Genomic DNA, 14,079 nt, shown 5'->3' with positions numbered 1-14,079 from the left:
GAGGGGAGGGAGGGGAAGAGGGGAGAGAGGGGAAGAGGGGAGAGAGAGAGAGAGGAAGAGGAGAGAGGCGAAGGAGTCCAGGATAAGTCTAGCTCAAGTTGCCATTTTCTGAGAGAGGAAAACTGAGGGAAAAACTTTTTGAGGTCAGTTTTCAATATGTGAAGTTTGAAAAACCGATTAGAATCCCAGTAGAGATGCTACATAGCAGAGACAGCATGAATGGACTTCCCATCACAAGCACTGAAGGGTAAAAGCAGTCCTCTCAATCCACATAATGTAGGTCTGTGTGGCCTTTAAAAAGGCTGAGATCGATTTTATGGACTGACACAGAAGGTGTCCAAGATCTATTACTGCATGAAAAGATGCATAATTTTCGGGAAGACTATCTATTGCTTATAACTTAAAAACCTCTAGGGGTAGGATATATACTTCTGTGATGGTTAATTTTATGTGTCAACCTGATAAGGCCACAGTAACCAGATGTTAGGTCAAACATTGAGATGTTTCATTGAAGGTGTTTTTAGATGAGATGAACACTGAAGTCAGTAGACTCAGGGTAAAGCAGATCACCCTCCACAGTGGGGTTGGCCTCATCCAACCCGTTGAAGGCCTTAAAAGAAAAAGACAGATTTCTCCAAGCAAGGAACACTTCAGCCAGTGGACTGCCTTTGGGCTTGATCTGCAACTCTCCCCTGGGTCTCCAACCTGCTGATCTGCCCTGCAGATTTTGGCTTGCCGCAATGGCTTGGGCCAATTCCTTAAATCTCTCCATCTTTCCCTTTCTCTCTATACATACGCATACACCTTGTTGATTCTGTTTCTCTGGAGAACCTTGACTAATGCAACATCTTATGACATACATTTGAATTGTATTTAAAATTTCTTTACAATAAGTATGTATTACTTTACTAATCAGAAAAACAAGAATAGTCACAAGACTTAGTTCCAATACTTAAAATTTAGGCTACAATGACCACGTGCCTATACATATACTTTATGTACATAAATTATATACTCATCTTTATACATGTATAAACAATAAAGCATTCAGTAAACATACATTGTTATTAACATCCCTCCTATCTCAATGGCTGCAAAATCCCTACTTTTTTCATGCAAGCCACACACCTCTCTGTTTTTCTCACTAAACTCAGAGTTATCTGAAATGCCCAATATGAGTCCATATCCTGAACAAGGTACCCAAAGAACATGAACAGACATTTCACACATTAGAAATGGTATCCAGTGAATGAATACATGGAGACGTATGCAACTACAATAGCAATAAACAGAAAAATGGAAATTAAAACAATAAGGTACATTTTTAAACAAATTAGTTTGAAAATTATAGTAAATACCACTACTAATTATAAACTTTAAGTAATGTTATAATTAGGTGAGAGTGTGAATTGGTGTTCTAATGTATGATGGGTGATGTTCTAAAGACACATAAAATAACTGGCAACATAAGTAATAAACCACAAAACTATTTATGACTTTGAGTCTACTTGGGAGAAAATGTATCATGTATGTTTAAAAATATGGTATCCATATTTGAAACTAATTCCAGGCCAGGCATGGTGGCTCCCACCTGTAATCCCAGCACTGTGGAAGGCTGAGGTAGACGGATCACTCGAGGCCAGGAGTTCAAGACCAGCCTGGCCAACATGGTGAAACCCCATCTCTTGAAAAAAACATACAAAAATTAGTTGAGCATGGTGGCGTGCACCTGTAATCCTGGCTGCTCAGGTGAGGCACGAGAATTGCTTGAAACCAGGAGGTAGAGGTTGTAGTAAGCTGAGATTGTGCCACTGCACTCCAGTGTGGGCAACCAAGTGAGACTCTGTCTCAAAATAATAATAATTCCAAATACCAAAATAAAGTAAAATACACATGAAGTTGTTCCCTAGAATATTATTTGTAATGGCAAAAATAGTAGAGGTAATTTCAATACCTAGCAGTAATGAAACCAAGTTCAAACAACATGAGCTATAACTAGCTGGACATCTTTTTTTCTCTGTGAATTAACAGAATATATAAAGAATGATTTCCTACTTACCACTGTACCAAGAAACTGAATGTTCATGTTTCCACCTGCTTCTCGAGAAAGACACTAAAACAAAAAAGAGATATAAAATGAACTTTATCCACACAACTTGTATGCAATGTTCACAATAGCCAAAAAACCCAAATGTCCATCAACTGATGGATGGGTAAACAAAATACAGCATAGCCATACAGTTGGAATATTATTTGGCCATAAGAAGGAATGAAGTACTGATATAGGCTACAACAGAAGTTGGTCACAAAGGACCACGCGTTATATGATTCCACTTAATAAGGAAAGTCCAGAATGGTCAAATCCATGGAGAAGGAAAGCAGACTTCTAAGTGTCTCCAGGAGGAGGGCTGGGAGGACATGGAGATGATTGCTAATTGGCGTGGGATTTGTCAAGGGTTTAAACTCGGTCTAAAATTGACTGTGGTGATGGTGTGAACTGACTACAAACCACTAAACTGTAACTTTAAATGGGTGAATTGTATGGTGTGTGAATTATCTCTCAATAAAATGGCTATAAAAATGAATTAGCATTTGTTTAAAATAAGAATGCAATTCTTCTATGTCCAGAGAGTAGTGAAATAACCTCTTCATTATTCATTTATTTATAAATAAAATTTGTTTAAAGCAAATACATCACTTGCATGTATCTTACTTGTTTAAATTTTAATTAAAAGTAAATGCTATGATTGTTAAAATTTTAGTTAAATGTAAATACTACCACTACTAAAAATGGGTGACTAAGTAGTACAGTGGAAGCAGAATACACTTCGAGCTCATTCTTACCTATGAAACTGCTCTATTTAATCCTAACGTATTCCTCAGAATTCTTCCTCTTCTGTGCTATTCAGAGAGGGCTCAGTGACTTCAAAGACTTCACACACAAATAAAGCAGCTCTCACTAAGCCAACATGATTTTTTAAGTTATTAGTATTAGAGTATTAGTGGCTTTCACTCGACTACATGCCATGAGCATTAGGATACAGATATATCCTAATTTCATTCCTTTTTACAGAAGTGGAGGTTTACCAACTCTGATCTCTATGATCACGAAAATAACAGAACCCAGAATGAACCTCTAGAAATCAAGCTGAGTCCTTGGTTCCTTGACAAAAGGAGGTTAGATCAATAAGACAGACAGTGGTTTAATACAAAATGGTTTCCACTACCTGCAAATACTGCCAAATGAATTGACACAATGGTAATCTAACTAGCATAATCAAGGCAATGTGGTATAGAGTAGAAAAAAAAATCAGTATGACACCAATTTGACCCCTTTTTTTTTTTTTTTTTGAGACGTAGTTTTGCTCGTCGTCCAGGCTGGAGTGCGATGGCACTATCTCAGCTCACCACAACCTCTACCTCTCAGGTTCAAACAATTCTCCTGCCTCAGCCTCCTGAGTAGCTGGGATTACAGGCACCGGCCACCACGCCTGGCTAATTTTTATATTTTTAGTAGAGATGGGTTTTCACCATGGTCTCAAACTCCTGGCCTCAGGTGATCCACTCGCCTAGGCTCCCAAAGTGCTGGGATTACAGGTGTGAGCCACTGCACCTGGCCAACCCATTTCACTTCTAAGAATTTATCCTGAGGAAAAAACATAAGGGTATGCAGAAAAATAAAGCTGAACAAATATCACAGTGTAGTTTATAGAACTGAACAATGGCAAGCAATCTAAATGGCTGGAAAGACGCTGGTTAAGTAAATTATGGTATATATCCAACCTGCCATTTAAAAAGTTAAAAACATGAAAAATGCTTATAGTATATTCTAAGTGCAAGAAGAACAAAACAATATGTTCGGAACAAGTAAAAAAAATTATGTTATAGAAAAATATTCTAGAATTAGTGCACATAAAGCAACTATTATTTCTAGGCAAAAATATTAGTTGACTTTCTTTTTCACTTATCTGTTTTTCCTATTCTTTTATATGCACATGTTGAACTTAATAAAATGCAAAAAGAGACAGAAAACAAAACAAAACAGACTCCTTTCCTGTGTCTTAGGGAGATTTGATTAAGAACTGAGGGTCGATTCCTAGGTTTTGACACTGGTACTTCTATATTGGTCATCCATCCAATTATCCATCTATCTCTTAACTGTGTTGGGTACTGCTGGCTGAATTAAGACCCACCTTCCAGGAGACTAAACGAAAGACAGCAGAATTATTTGAAAAATAAGTATAATTCAGTACAATAAATGCATAGTACAAAATGTACAAAGAATTATGGGATAAGGGGATAGAGCGGCTAAAAGAGCAGAAAGGTTACAGAAGACATTAGACAGATTAAGACAGACAGGAAAGCTGGATATTTAAAAATGAGCAGGGGCCAGGTGTGGTGGGTCATGCTTGTAATCCCAGCACTTTGGGAGGCTAAGGTGGGTGGATCATTTGAGTTCAGGAGTTTGGGACCAGCTTGGCCAACATGGCGAAACCCCAACTCTGCTAAAAATATAAAAATTATCAGGGTATGGGGGTGGGTGCGTGTAGTCCCAGCTACTTGAGAGGCTGAGACAGGAGAATTGCCTGAACTTGAGAGGTGGAGGTTGCAGTGAGCCAAGATGGTGCCACTGCACTCCAGCCTGGGGGTTCCACAGCAAGACTCTGTTTCAAAAACAAACAAAAAAAAACCTTAAACAGGATTCAGCCATTATGGAAAACAGCATGGAGGTTTCTCAAAACATTAAAAGTAGAATTACCATATGATCCAGCAATCCCACTACTGTATACACACACACACACACACACACACACACACACACACACACACACACACACACACACACACACACACACACACAAAGGAAAGACATCAATACATCAAGGAGATATCTGCACCCCCATGTTTATTGCAGCACTATTCATGACGGCTAAGACACGGAATCAACCTAAGTGTCCATCCATGGACCAATGGATAAAGAGAATGTGGTATATACACACACTGGAATATGATTTAGCCTTAAAAAAGAAGAAAATCCTGCCATTTGCAACAACATGGATGAACCTGGAGGACATTATGTTAAGTAAAACAGGCCAAGTACAGAGAGACATACCATATGACCTTACTTACATGTAGAATCTAAAAATGTCAAACTCATAGAAGTAGAAAATAGAATGGTGGTGGGGGGGGTTGGGGAAATAATAGTCAAAACCCATAAAATTTCAGCTATAAAGGAGGAAGAGGTTCAAGAAAGCTATTATACAATGTGGTAACTACAGTTAATGACAATGTATTATTAATCTATTCTTGAGCATTTCTGCGAGTAGATTTAAAGTATGTGAGGTAATACACATGTTAATTAGCTCAATTTAGCCATTCCACAGTGGATTCACTGTTTGAAGTGTACACACAGCGTATTCACTGAATTGTGTACTTCAAAACATGTTGTACATGTGCTAGAGTTTGAAAATCTGTCTCCTCCAAATCTCATGCTGAAATGTGATCCCAAAAGTTGGAAGTAGGGCCTAATGGTGGGGTGTCTGGGTCATTAGGAAGGATCCCTCGTGAACATATGGACGCCCTCTTTGAGGGCAAGTTCTCCCTCTTAGTTCCTGAGAGTGCTGGTGGTTAAAGAGAGTCTGGCACCTCCCGCTCCTCTCTCACTCTGTGACCTCCACACACCAGCTCCCCTTTGCCTCCCACCATGAGTAGCAGCAGCCTGAGGTCCTCACCAGAGGCCCAATCTTGAACTTTTCTAGACATCAGAATCAGGAGCCAAATAACCTTTTTCTCTTTATAAATTACCCAGTCTTGGGTATTCCTTTGTAGCAACACAAAAGACACCAAGACAGCATGACAAATATAGCCAAATTTATCAATTAAAAAACAAATTAAAATTTTTTTAAATGAGCAGGAATTCTCTAACAAAAAAGTGAAAAACGGCCGGGGGCGGTGGTGAACACCTATAATCCCAGCACTTTGGGAGACTGAGGCAGGCAGATTGCTCGAGGTCAGAAGTTTGAGACCAGCCTGGTTAACATGGTGAAACCTGTTTCTTCTAAAAATACAAAAATTAGCCAGGCATGTTGGTGTGTGCCTGTAATCCCGCTACTCGGGAGGCTAAAGCAGGAGAATTGCTTGAACCCAGGAGGCAGAGGTGGCAGTGAGCCAAGATCGCACCACCGCACTCCAGCCTAGGAGACAGAGCAACACTGTCCAAAAAAAAAAAAAAAAAAAACCTGTGGGCTGATGAGACAGTTAATGCAAATTTCAGAGTAAGAGACGGCATCATGGCATGGTGAGTTTAGGGAATATGAAGCAGTTTGGTGTGGCCAGAGATGGAGCTGGGTGAAGGATGGAAGTGGCAAGAAAGGAAACTGGGAAGGAACTAAAAACCCAGGTCAGATCTTGTACAGAGAAGAGAGCTCATGCTTGACAAAGTTCTTACACTTAAGAAGTGGCGTGTGGGCTGGGTGCTGTGGTTCACGCCTATAATCCTAGCACTTTGGGAGGCCAAGCTGGGTGGTGGATCACCCGAGGTCAGGAGTTCAAGACCAGCCCGGCCAACATGGCAAAACCCTGTCTCTACTAAAAATACAAAAAAAAAGGCAGGCGTGGTGGCACAGGCCTGTAATCCCAGCTACTTTGAAGGCTGAGGAAAGAGAACCACTTGAACCTGGTAGGTGGAGGTTGCAATAAGCCAAGACCGTGCCACTGCACTCCAGCCTATGCAATGGGAGCGACACTCCTAAAAAAAAAAAAAAAAAAAAAAAAAAGAAGAAGAAGAAGAGGAGTGTGACACGTTCATATTTTAGAAAGACGGTGGTCTGAGATCAAGCTGAAGATATATAGAATGGGGAAGGACCAGGCTAGGAGGCTGAGTAAAACTCCACTACAATCATTCAGTTAGGAGCTGCATGGGCCAAGCAGCCACACAGAACTAAGTGTGATTCAGACCTAGGACTTAGGATGGAGAGAGCCAACAGGCCTGAAAGATGATCCCAATTTTGCTCTACAGATGAGGAAACTAGGGCAAAGGAATATAAAAAGAATGTGCCTACCCCGCAACTCTGAACAAAAAATTTTAATCTTGGTCTTGAGATCAAAAAAATCACAATAAGCCACTGAACTGCTGCATGGCAGCAAAGTCTGTGCATGCAGCTTCATATGACGAAAACTAGAAAAGCAGCTATAGATGGCAGACAAAATGAGTGAATGTGGCTATGTTCTAGTAAACTACTCGTCAATAACAAAATCTGAATGGTACATCATACTTCTCACGGGTCATGAAACATTATTGGTGTTTTGTTTTTGTTATTTTGAGACAGCAGCTCACTCTGTCACCCAGGCTCAAGTGCAGTGGCATGGTCACAGCTCTCCACAGCAACTTCCTGGACTCAAGTGATTCTCTCACCTTAGCCTCCCAAGTAGCTGGAACCACAGCCATGAGCCACCAGACCCAGCCAATTTTGTTTTCTTTCCTTTTTTTTTTTTTTTTTTTTTTGAGACAGAGTCTTGCTCTGTCGCCCAGGGTGGAGTGCAGTGGTGCAATCTTAGCTCACTGCAACCTCCACCTCCCGGGTTCAAGCGATTCTCCTGCCTCAGCCTCCCAAGCAACTGGGATTACAGAAACCCACCACCATGCCCAGCTAATATTTTTTTCGTAGAGACGCGATTTCACTGTGTTGGCCAGGCTGGTCTCGAACTCCTGACCTCATGATCTGCTGCCTCAGCCTCCCAAAATGCTGAGATTACAAGCATGAGCCACTGCGCCCGGCCTTTTTAAAAAATGTAATAAACACTCAACTTCTGAGCCCCATAGAAACACGCAGTGCCTCTTGGTCGAAGCCACCAGCATCTCTCACCTGAGGTCTGCAATAGTCAAATCAATGATTTCTCTGTCTCTACCCGAGGGCCTGCAGTGATTTTAAAATCACATTACATCACTCTCCTATTCAAACCCTCCAAACACTCCACAACATGAATCAGAAAAAAAAAAAAATCAATTCTTTTGCCCCTAGATGAACTGGTCTTGTCTTCCTCACTCCACACTCCCCTATAGGTGACAAGCTTGTCCTGTCGCAGAGCCTCTGCTTTGCGCCTTCTGCTACCTGGGACTTCCTTCCCCCAGACTTCTGCACATCTGCCCCTCCTCCTTGTAGGTCTCGGCTCAGTGTTAGCTATTCAGAGAGGACTTCCCAGCCATCCTCGCTAAAGCTGCCTTCTCTAGTCACTTTCTATCAGTTTTATAGTCCTCATCCAAAGTCTACTACTCAAATCACTTTATTTAGGTATTTACACATTTAGTATTTACTTCCTCTCACTGGAATATAAGTCTCGTTCCTTATTCTATCTGCAGAGTCTAGAATGCTGCCTAGGCCATACTGGGTGTTCCCTTAAATGTAGGAAACACTAAAACAATATTATCTGTCCTTTCCCTCACACTACAAAGGTTAGATTCATTCCCAGGCAAATGGAAGTAATTCTGCAATATGTAAAATGGAAACGTAGATTTTCACATTAAAAACAAATTGTATCAATAAATGTGTGACCATAGGTATAAGTACCAATAAGCTGTCCATAGCATTGCATTCAGTTTAAAGCACATCATAATTACATACGTAACGATCACTTTTTCCTTTTCACCACAGACCCACAATCTGTAAAGAAGGAAGGAAGGACAGAAGGGAGGGACATATTTTAGCAATAAAGATTGATGCAAAGCTGGGCAGTGGCTCAGGCCTGTAATTCCAGCACTTTGGGGGGCCAAGGAAGGTGGATGGCTTGAGCCCAGGAGTTTGAGACCAGCCTGGGCAAAATGGCAAAACCCGGTTTCTACAAAAAATGCAAAAATTAGCTGGTGTGGACGCATGCACCTGTAGGTCCAGCTACTTGGGAGGCTGAGGCAGGAGGATCGCTTGAGCCCAACAGGTGGAGCTTGCAGTGAGCAAAGATGGTGCCACTGCATGCTAGCCTGGGTGACAGAGCAAGACCCTGTCTCAAAAAAAAAAAAAAAAAAAAAAAAAAAAAAAAAAAAAAAAAAAATGGAAAAGGAAAAGATGGATGTAAAGAAAAACAGAAATAAAATTTCCTCAAAACTGAAATTTACTTCTATCTTTCCTAAGAGGAAGATACACTTTTCCTAGAGCCAAGGATTAAGATAATTCAGTTTTAGAATCCACAAAAACCAAAGTATTCAATGTCTATCATGAGTCTAATGCATGCCAAAACAAATAGGAACAGACCACTTGATGAACTAATAGCAAAAGTCTTCAAAAAAACTAAGGCTTTTATTGATGAAACATATCTACACTTATTAAAATATTTTCTTCAAAGATTTCCTCCCTTTCAGATTTTAAATGGTGCTCCAAAGCCAGATAAACATGTCCTCCTTTTCTTATTTTGACAGTCTGCTCCAATGTTTACAAAATATATATTCCTTTTTATTTCTTTAAAAAATACTTTGGAAAATTTTGTTAAAATTATTTCAACATTTGTTAGAATCAAATTCATATAAAATTAGCAAAGTTATTCATACAAAAGCAAAAACATTTGCAAAACAATAAATCAAATGTTCCAAAAATACCTTCCCAGTATAATAAAATCAGAGGCAATTTCACCTTTAAAAATAATGTCACTGAACAGTAAGAGGAAGAAATAGTAATAGTTTTCTTTTTCCCCTCACTGATTTCCAACTTGATAACATGTTTTAAAGGCCATTACTGTGGGATTTGTCTTATCGGTCTCCAGTGCAGCTGTTTGTATTATTTTCCACATTCACTATAATCAGTGTTTATACTATTCAAAATTCTCTTCCTCAGGCAGTCACGAAAATATAATTTTCTAGTTAACAGAAGAGGAGAAAAGCATGTAAGTGTGGGGATGTGGGAGAGGGAAGTTCAGAAATATGTTCCCATTCGGTTAAATTTTAAAAGCAACTCCAAATTATAGAACCAAGAAAACTGCTAAGCTTCTAGGACTACATTACAAAAGCAGGTAGCCTTGCATCAAAATTAATATTTAACACCATAGCTGTAAATACATCCCAGCTGTTAAACTGTCTTTAAATTTTTTTTAAGCAGAGTAAACAGTTATTTCTGTTCTACTGTGAGCTTGTTTTTAAGATGTGTAGCTGTAATTGATATTGTCAGGAATGTAAAAAGGAGATGGTTAATAATTACTCTTTCACTTGCTACTTCATTAGAAAAAAAATACCAACCTCTACTCATTCTAAGTTATATATTTATATATCCTAAATACAGTTTCATGTCACATGCAATGATTCTAGAGAAATTACATGTGTAAAGTACAAAATAATTACTTCAAAGAGGTGGGAGTGGAGGAAACATTTTTAAAATATGTAAAACATTTTAGGCCTAAAAACATAAGACAATTACTTCCCAATTCATTTGTTTGTGTACCAGCAAAATACAGGCAAAAATATAAGCTGCTTTTTCTAATTAAAATATTAATTTTACTATATACAGTTATTAGGTTTAAAACTAAAGTTTATTCTTGGAGGGTGTGGGAGGTATTTTAATCTAAAAAACTGAAAAGGAAGTAACATTTTTAACTTGCTCTTTTTCTTAAATAGATATGAAAATCAACATTTTCTTCAAAACGGAAATCTAAGGTTACAATTTTGAAATCGATTCAATTTCTGTGTGGACAAGCATTTGTATATATATTACAGATAGTTTCACAATCTGCAAACAGAATAATATCTTGTCCATCATATTCACGTGCTTATGTAATATTCTATATTACACAGGCCCTCTGGGCATTTTAAGTTAGCATGTTATACATATAATCTATTTAATACTCCAGTTCACAAGTAATCCATTTAATCTGGTATTCTTCAGTAAATAACATGAGATTCATGTGACACTATTCCAAATTTGTCTGCTTTAACATAGAAAATTAGTTCCACTTAGTTGATTATCAAAGACCTATTCAATATAGAATGCAGTGGTGCTACAATCAGCTCTGTAGTGTTATTTATAATAAATTTATCTTCTCCTGAAAATATTTGAGCAAGAATATGAGAAATTAAAAAAAAGTCTTCAAAGGTACAGCATGAATAGCTTCACATCACACAAATGCAGAAATTGTTAGACCTTAGCAGGATCTCTCAAGATATTTTCAAAAGTATTTAGCTACTCCTCAGGCCTGAGGGCAACCTGCTGTGAGCAGGTGGGTAGAAGAAATCATGCCATACAAAGAAACAGGCCAACAGCAGTTAGTCGGCTCTGCCTACAAATGTTCAAACAACGTGACAATGCAAAATGAAAATCTAGTATGTAAAGCGTTAGCGAGAAACAATACATTAAATCCTGGTACACAAATTACACTACAAAACAGAGAACAGCAAAACTGAAGAGCTTCTTTCAAGGTGAAAACAATTACTTTGGGCCAGGCGTGGTGGCTCACGCCTGTAATCCCAGCACTTTGGGAGGCCGAGGCAGGTGGTCAAGAGATTGAGACCATCCTGGTCAACATGGTGAAACCCTGTCTGTACTAAAAATACAAAAAAATTAGCTGGGCATGGTGGCACGTGTCTGTAATCCCAGCTACTCAGGAGGCTGAGGCAGGAGAATTGCCTGAACCCAGGAGGCAGAGGTTGCGGTCAGCCGAGATCGCGCCATTGCACTCCAGCCTGGGTAACAAGAGGGAAATTCCGTCAAAAAAAAAAAAAAAAAAAATTACTTCACAGGAAGACAGACATAGTAAAAAAGTAAAAACAAAAAACTTCTATTTGTCCAGTAGGTTCCACACTACAGAGGTTCTAGGGTTTGTGAAGAAAACAGAGTGAGCTCACCACCGCCAGGACACATCTTCTGTTTATCAGTTTAATTATATGCCACAGGCAGGAAATCATTCCATGTTTTAAAAACAGTTCTTATTTTTTTAAGCTTCTAAGTGGAAATTTTAAAGGTTGTCAGCTAGATGATAAATTCATCTTCTGTTTAAAAATAAATTCCACTCATCTGTTCCTAACTTTAAAAAATTAAAAACCAAAACTGTGGTTGACGTTAAGGGGGAATACTTTAAAAACCACTATGTAGGAGTTTTCTCCGTCTGTAAACGCTTCCTGCTTTACTATTTTGCCTGTGAGTGGTCTAACGAGTAACCACTAGCTACATGTAGCTACTGAGAACATGAAACATGACTGGTATGACTGAGGAGTTAAATTTTCAACTGTATCTAATTTTAATTAAAAACAGAAGCAGTGTAATGAAATATTGTTAAACCCAACTCCATAGTTCTGGTAGGACTACATTCCACTCTGACAGTTCCATTGTTTAAGACACTGTTGTATTAATGCCAATGTCTACGTTGTTTCTGGTATCACGTTAGTAATTTTTAAAAGTGTTTCATATTGAAATGACAACAGTTTGGGCATTATTCTGTGATAGAGCCACAAATGCAAAGCATCCCCCAAACGCTAAGGGAGCCAAGAAACCAAAGAACAAGGCAAAGAAATCCAGTTTGTTGGTAAAGGGTGTTTTCTTGGGGAACTTACAGACAGAAGCATAGTCTCAGATGGCTGCAAGACAGGTAGCTCCCACACTGTTCCCAGCCGGACCCAGAGCTTATATACTACAGGGAAAGGGTGTACGTGCTCTATAAAGGCAGTTAAAGGCACCCTCTAGAACAGGTGAGAATGCTATGTGCATCACTGCCTATAATTTGTGTGGTAACATCAAGGCTGCTTTGTTCTTACGTTAAAAACAGTAAATAAAATCGGAATCAGGAGGCATTCATGAGACTGAGGCTAATGAGAAATCAACACGGCTTTGCTAGGAGTGGTGGCTTAGGCCTATAATCCCAGCACTTTGGGAGGCCGAGGCAGGATGATCACTGGAGCCCAAGAGTTTGAGACCAGCTTGGGCAACACAGTGTGCCCTCATCTCTACAAAAAATCAACAAAATTAGTTGCATATGGTGGCAAAGGCCTGCAGGCGCAGCTATTCAGAAGGTGGAGAAAGGAGAATCACCTGAGTCTGGGTGGTTGAGGCTATAGTGAGTCATGACTGCACCACTGCACTCTAGCCTGGGTAACAGAGCAAGATCTTATCATTAAAAAAAAAAAAAAGTAAAATAAAAAATAAATTTAAAAAAAACACACACATAAAATTTGCTTTCAAGAGATTAAAAAAACATGGATTTTAGCAATCAAGATGGAATCGCTTTTGCCTCCTCAGGTACACTGCGTTAAATAAAATATGTTAGTAAAATTAATTCCACTTGTTTTCATCTTTTTAAATATGACTACTAAGAAATTTTAAGTGATAGTTGGTAATGGTGGCTCACACCTGTAATCCCAGAATGTGGGAGGCTGAGGTGGGCAGATCACTTGAAGTCAGGAATTCCAGACCAGCCTGGCCAACATGGTAAAACCCCATCTCTACTAAAAATACAAAAAATTAGCCGGGTATGGTGGCAGGTGCCTGTAGTCCCAGCTACTTGGGAGGCTGAGGCAGGAGAATTGCTTGAGCTTGGGATGCGGAGGTTGCAGTGAACTAAGATGGTGCCACTGAATTCCAGCCTGGGCAACAGAGAAAATTCTGTCTTAAAAAAAAAAAAGTTAATTCAAAAAAGTAAATTTTAAATGATATACATGGCTTGTGTTAGACTTCTATTAGACAAGGTTATTTAATAAATATTACTGATTGCTTCTGCAATGAAAATACACAATTAAAACAGTAGAAACACTGGTAAAAAACATAAAGCAAATAAATATAAAATAGTTATTTCATTTTCCTTAAATGGTAATATTTGAGGAAAAGTTGGCTAAATTATTAGGCAAACTAACAGAAAAAGACTTTTAAAAAATTCTGAAGACAGGCCGGGTGCAGTGGCTCACACCTGTAATCCCAGCACTTTGGGAGGCCAAGGCAGGCAAATCACGAGGTCAAGAGTTCGAGACCAGCCTAGCCAACATGGTGAAAACCTGTCTCTACTAAAAAAATCCGCAAAATTAGCTGGGCGTGGTGGCAGGCGCCTTTAATTTCAGCTATTCGGGAGATGAGGCAGGAGAATCACTTGAACCCGGGAGGCAGAGGCTGCAGTGAGCTG

General features: G+C 39.2%; 1 protein-coding gene across 4 annotated transcripts in view; it reads right to left on the bottom strand.

Annotated features, from left to right (window-relative positions):
- PCCA (propionyl-CoA carboxylase subunit alpha) overlaps positions 1–14,079 on the bottom strand; it is a 429,187-nt gene that overhangs the window by 80,034 nt on the left and 335,074 nt on the right. For all 4 annotated transcript variants that reach the window (XM_017503569.1, XM_017503572.1, XM_017503570.1 and 1 more), the window contains one exon: positions 2,060–2,113. In XM_017503569.1, coding sequence (XP_017359058.1) covers positions 2,060–2,113 — 54 coding nt within the window. The remainder of the gene's footprint in view (positions 1–2,059; positions 2,114–14,079) is intronic.

The sequence above is a fragment of the Cebus imitator genome, unplaced genomic scaffold, assembly GCF_001604975.1.
Source record: "Cebus imitator isolate Cc_AM_T3 unplaced genomic scaffold, Cebus_imitator-1.0 Scaffold312, whole genome shotgun sequence".
NCBI classification, from domain to species: Eukaryota; Metazoa; Chordata; class Mammalia; order Primates; family Cebidae; genus Cebus; species Cebus imitator.
The sequence above is the reverse complement of the archived record's forward strand: the minus strand, read 5'-3'. Positions and strand labels throughout refer to the sequence as shown.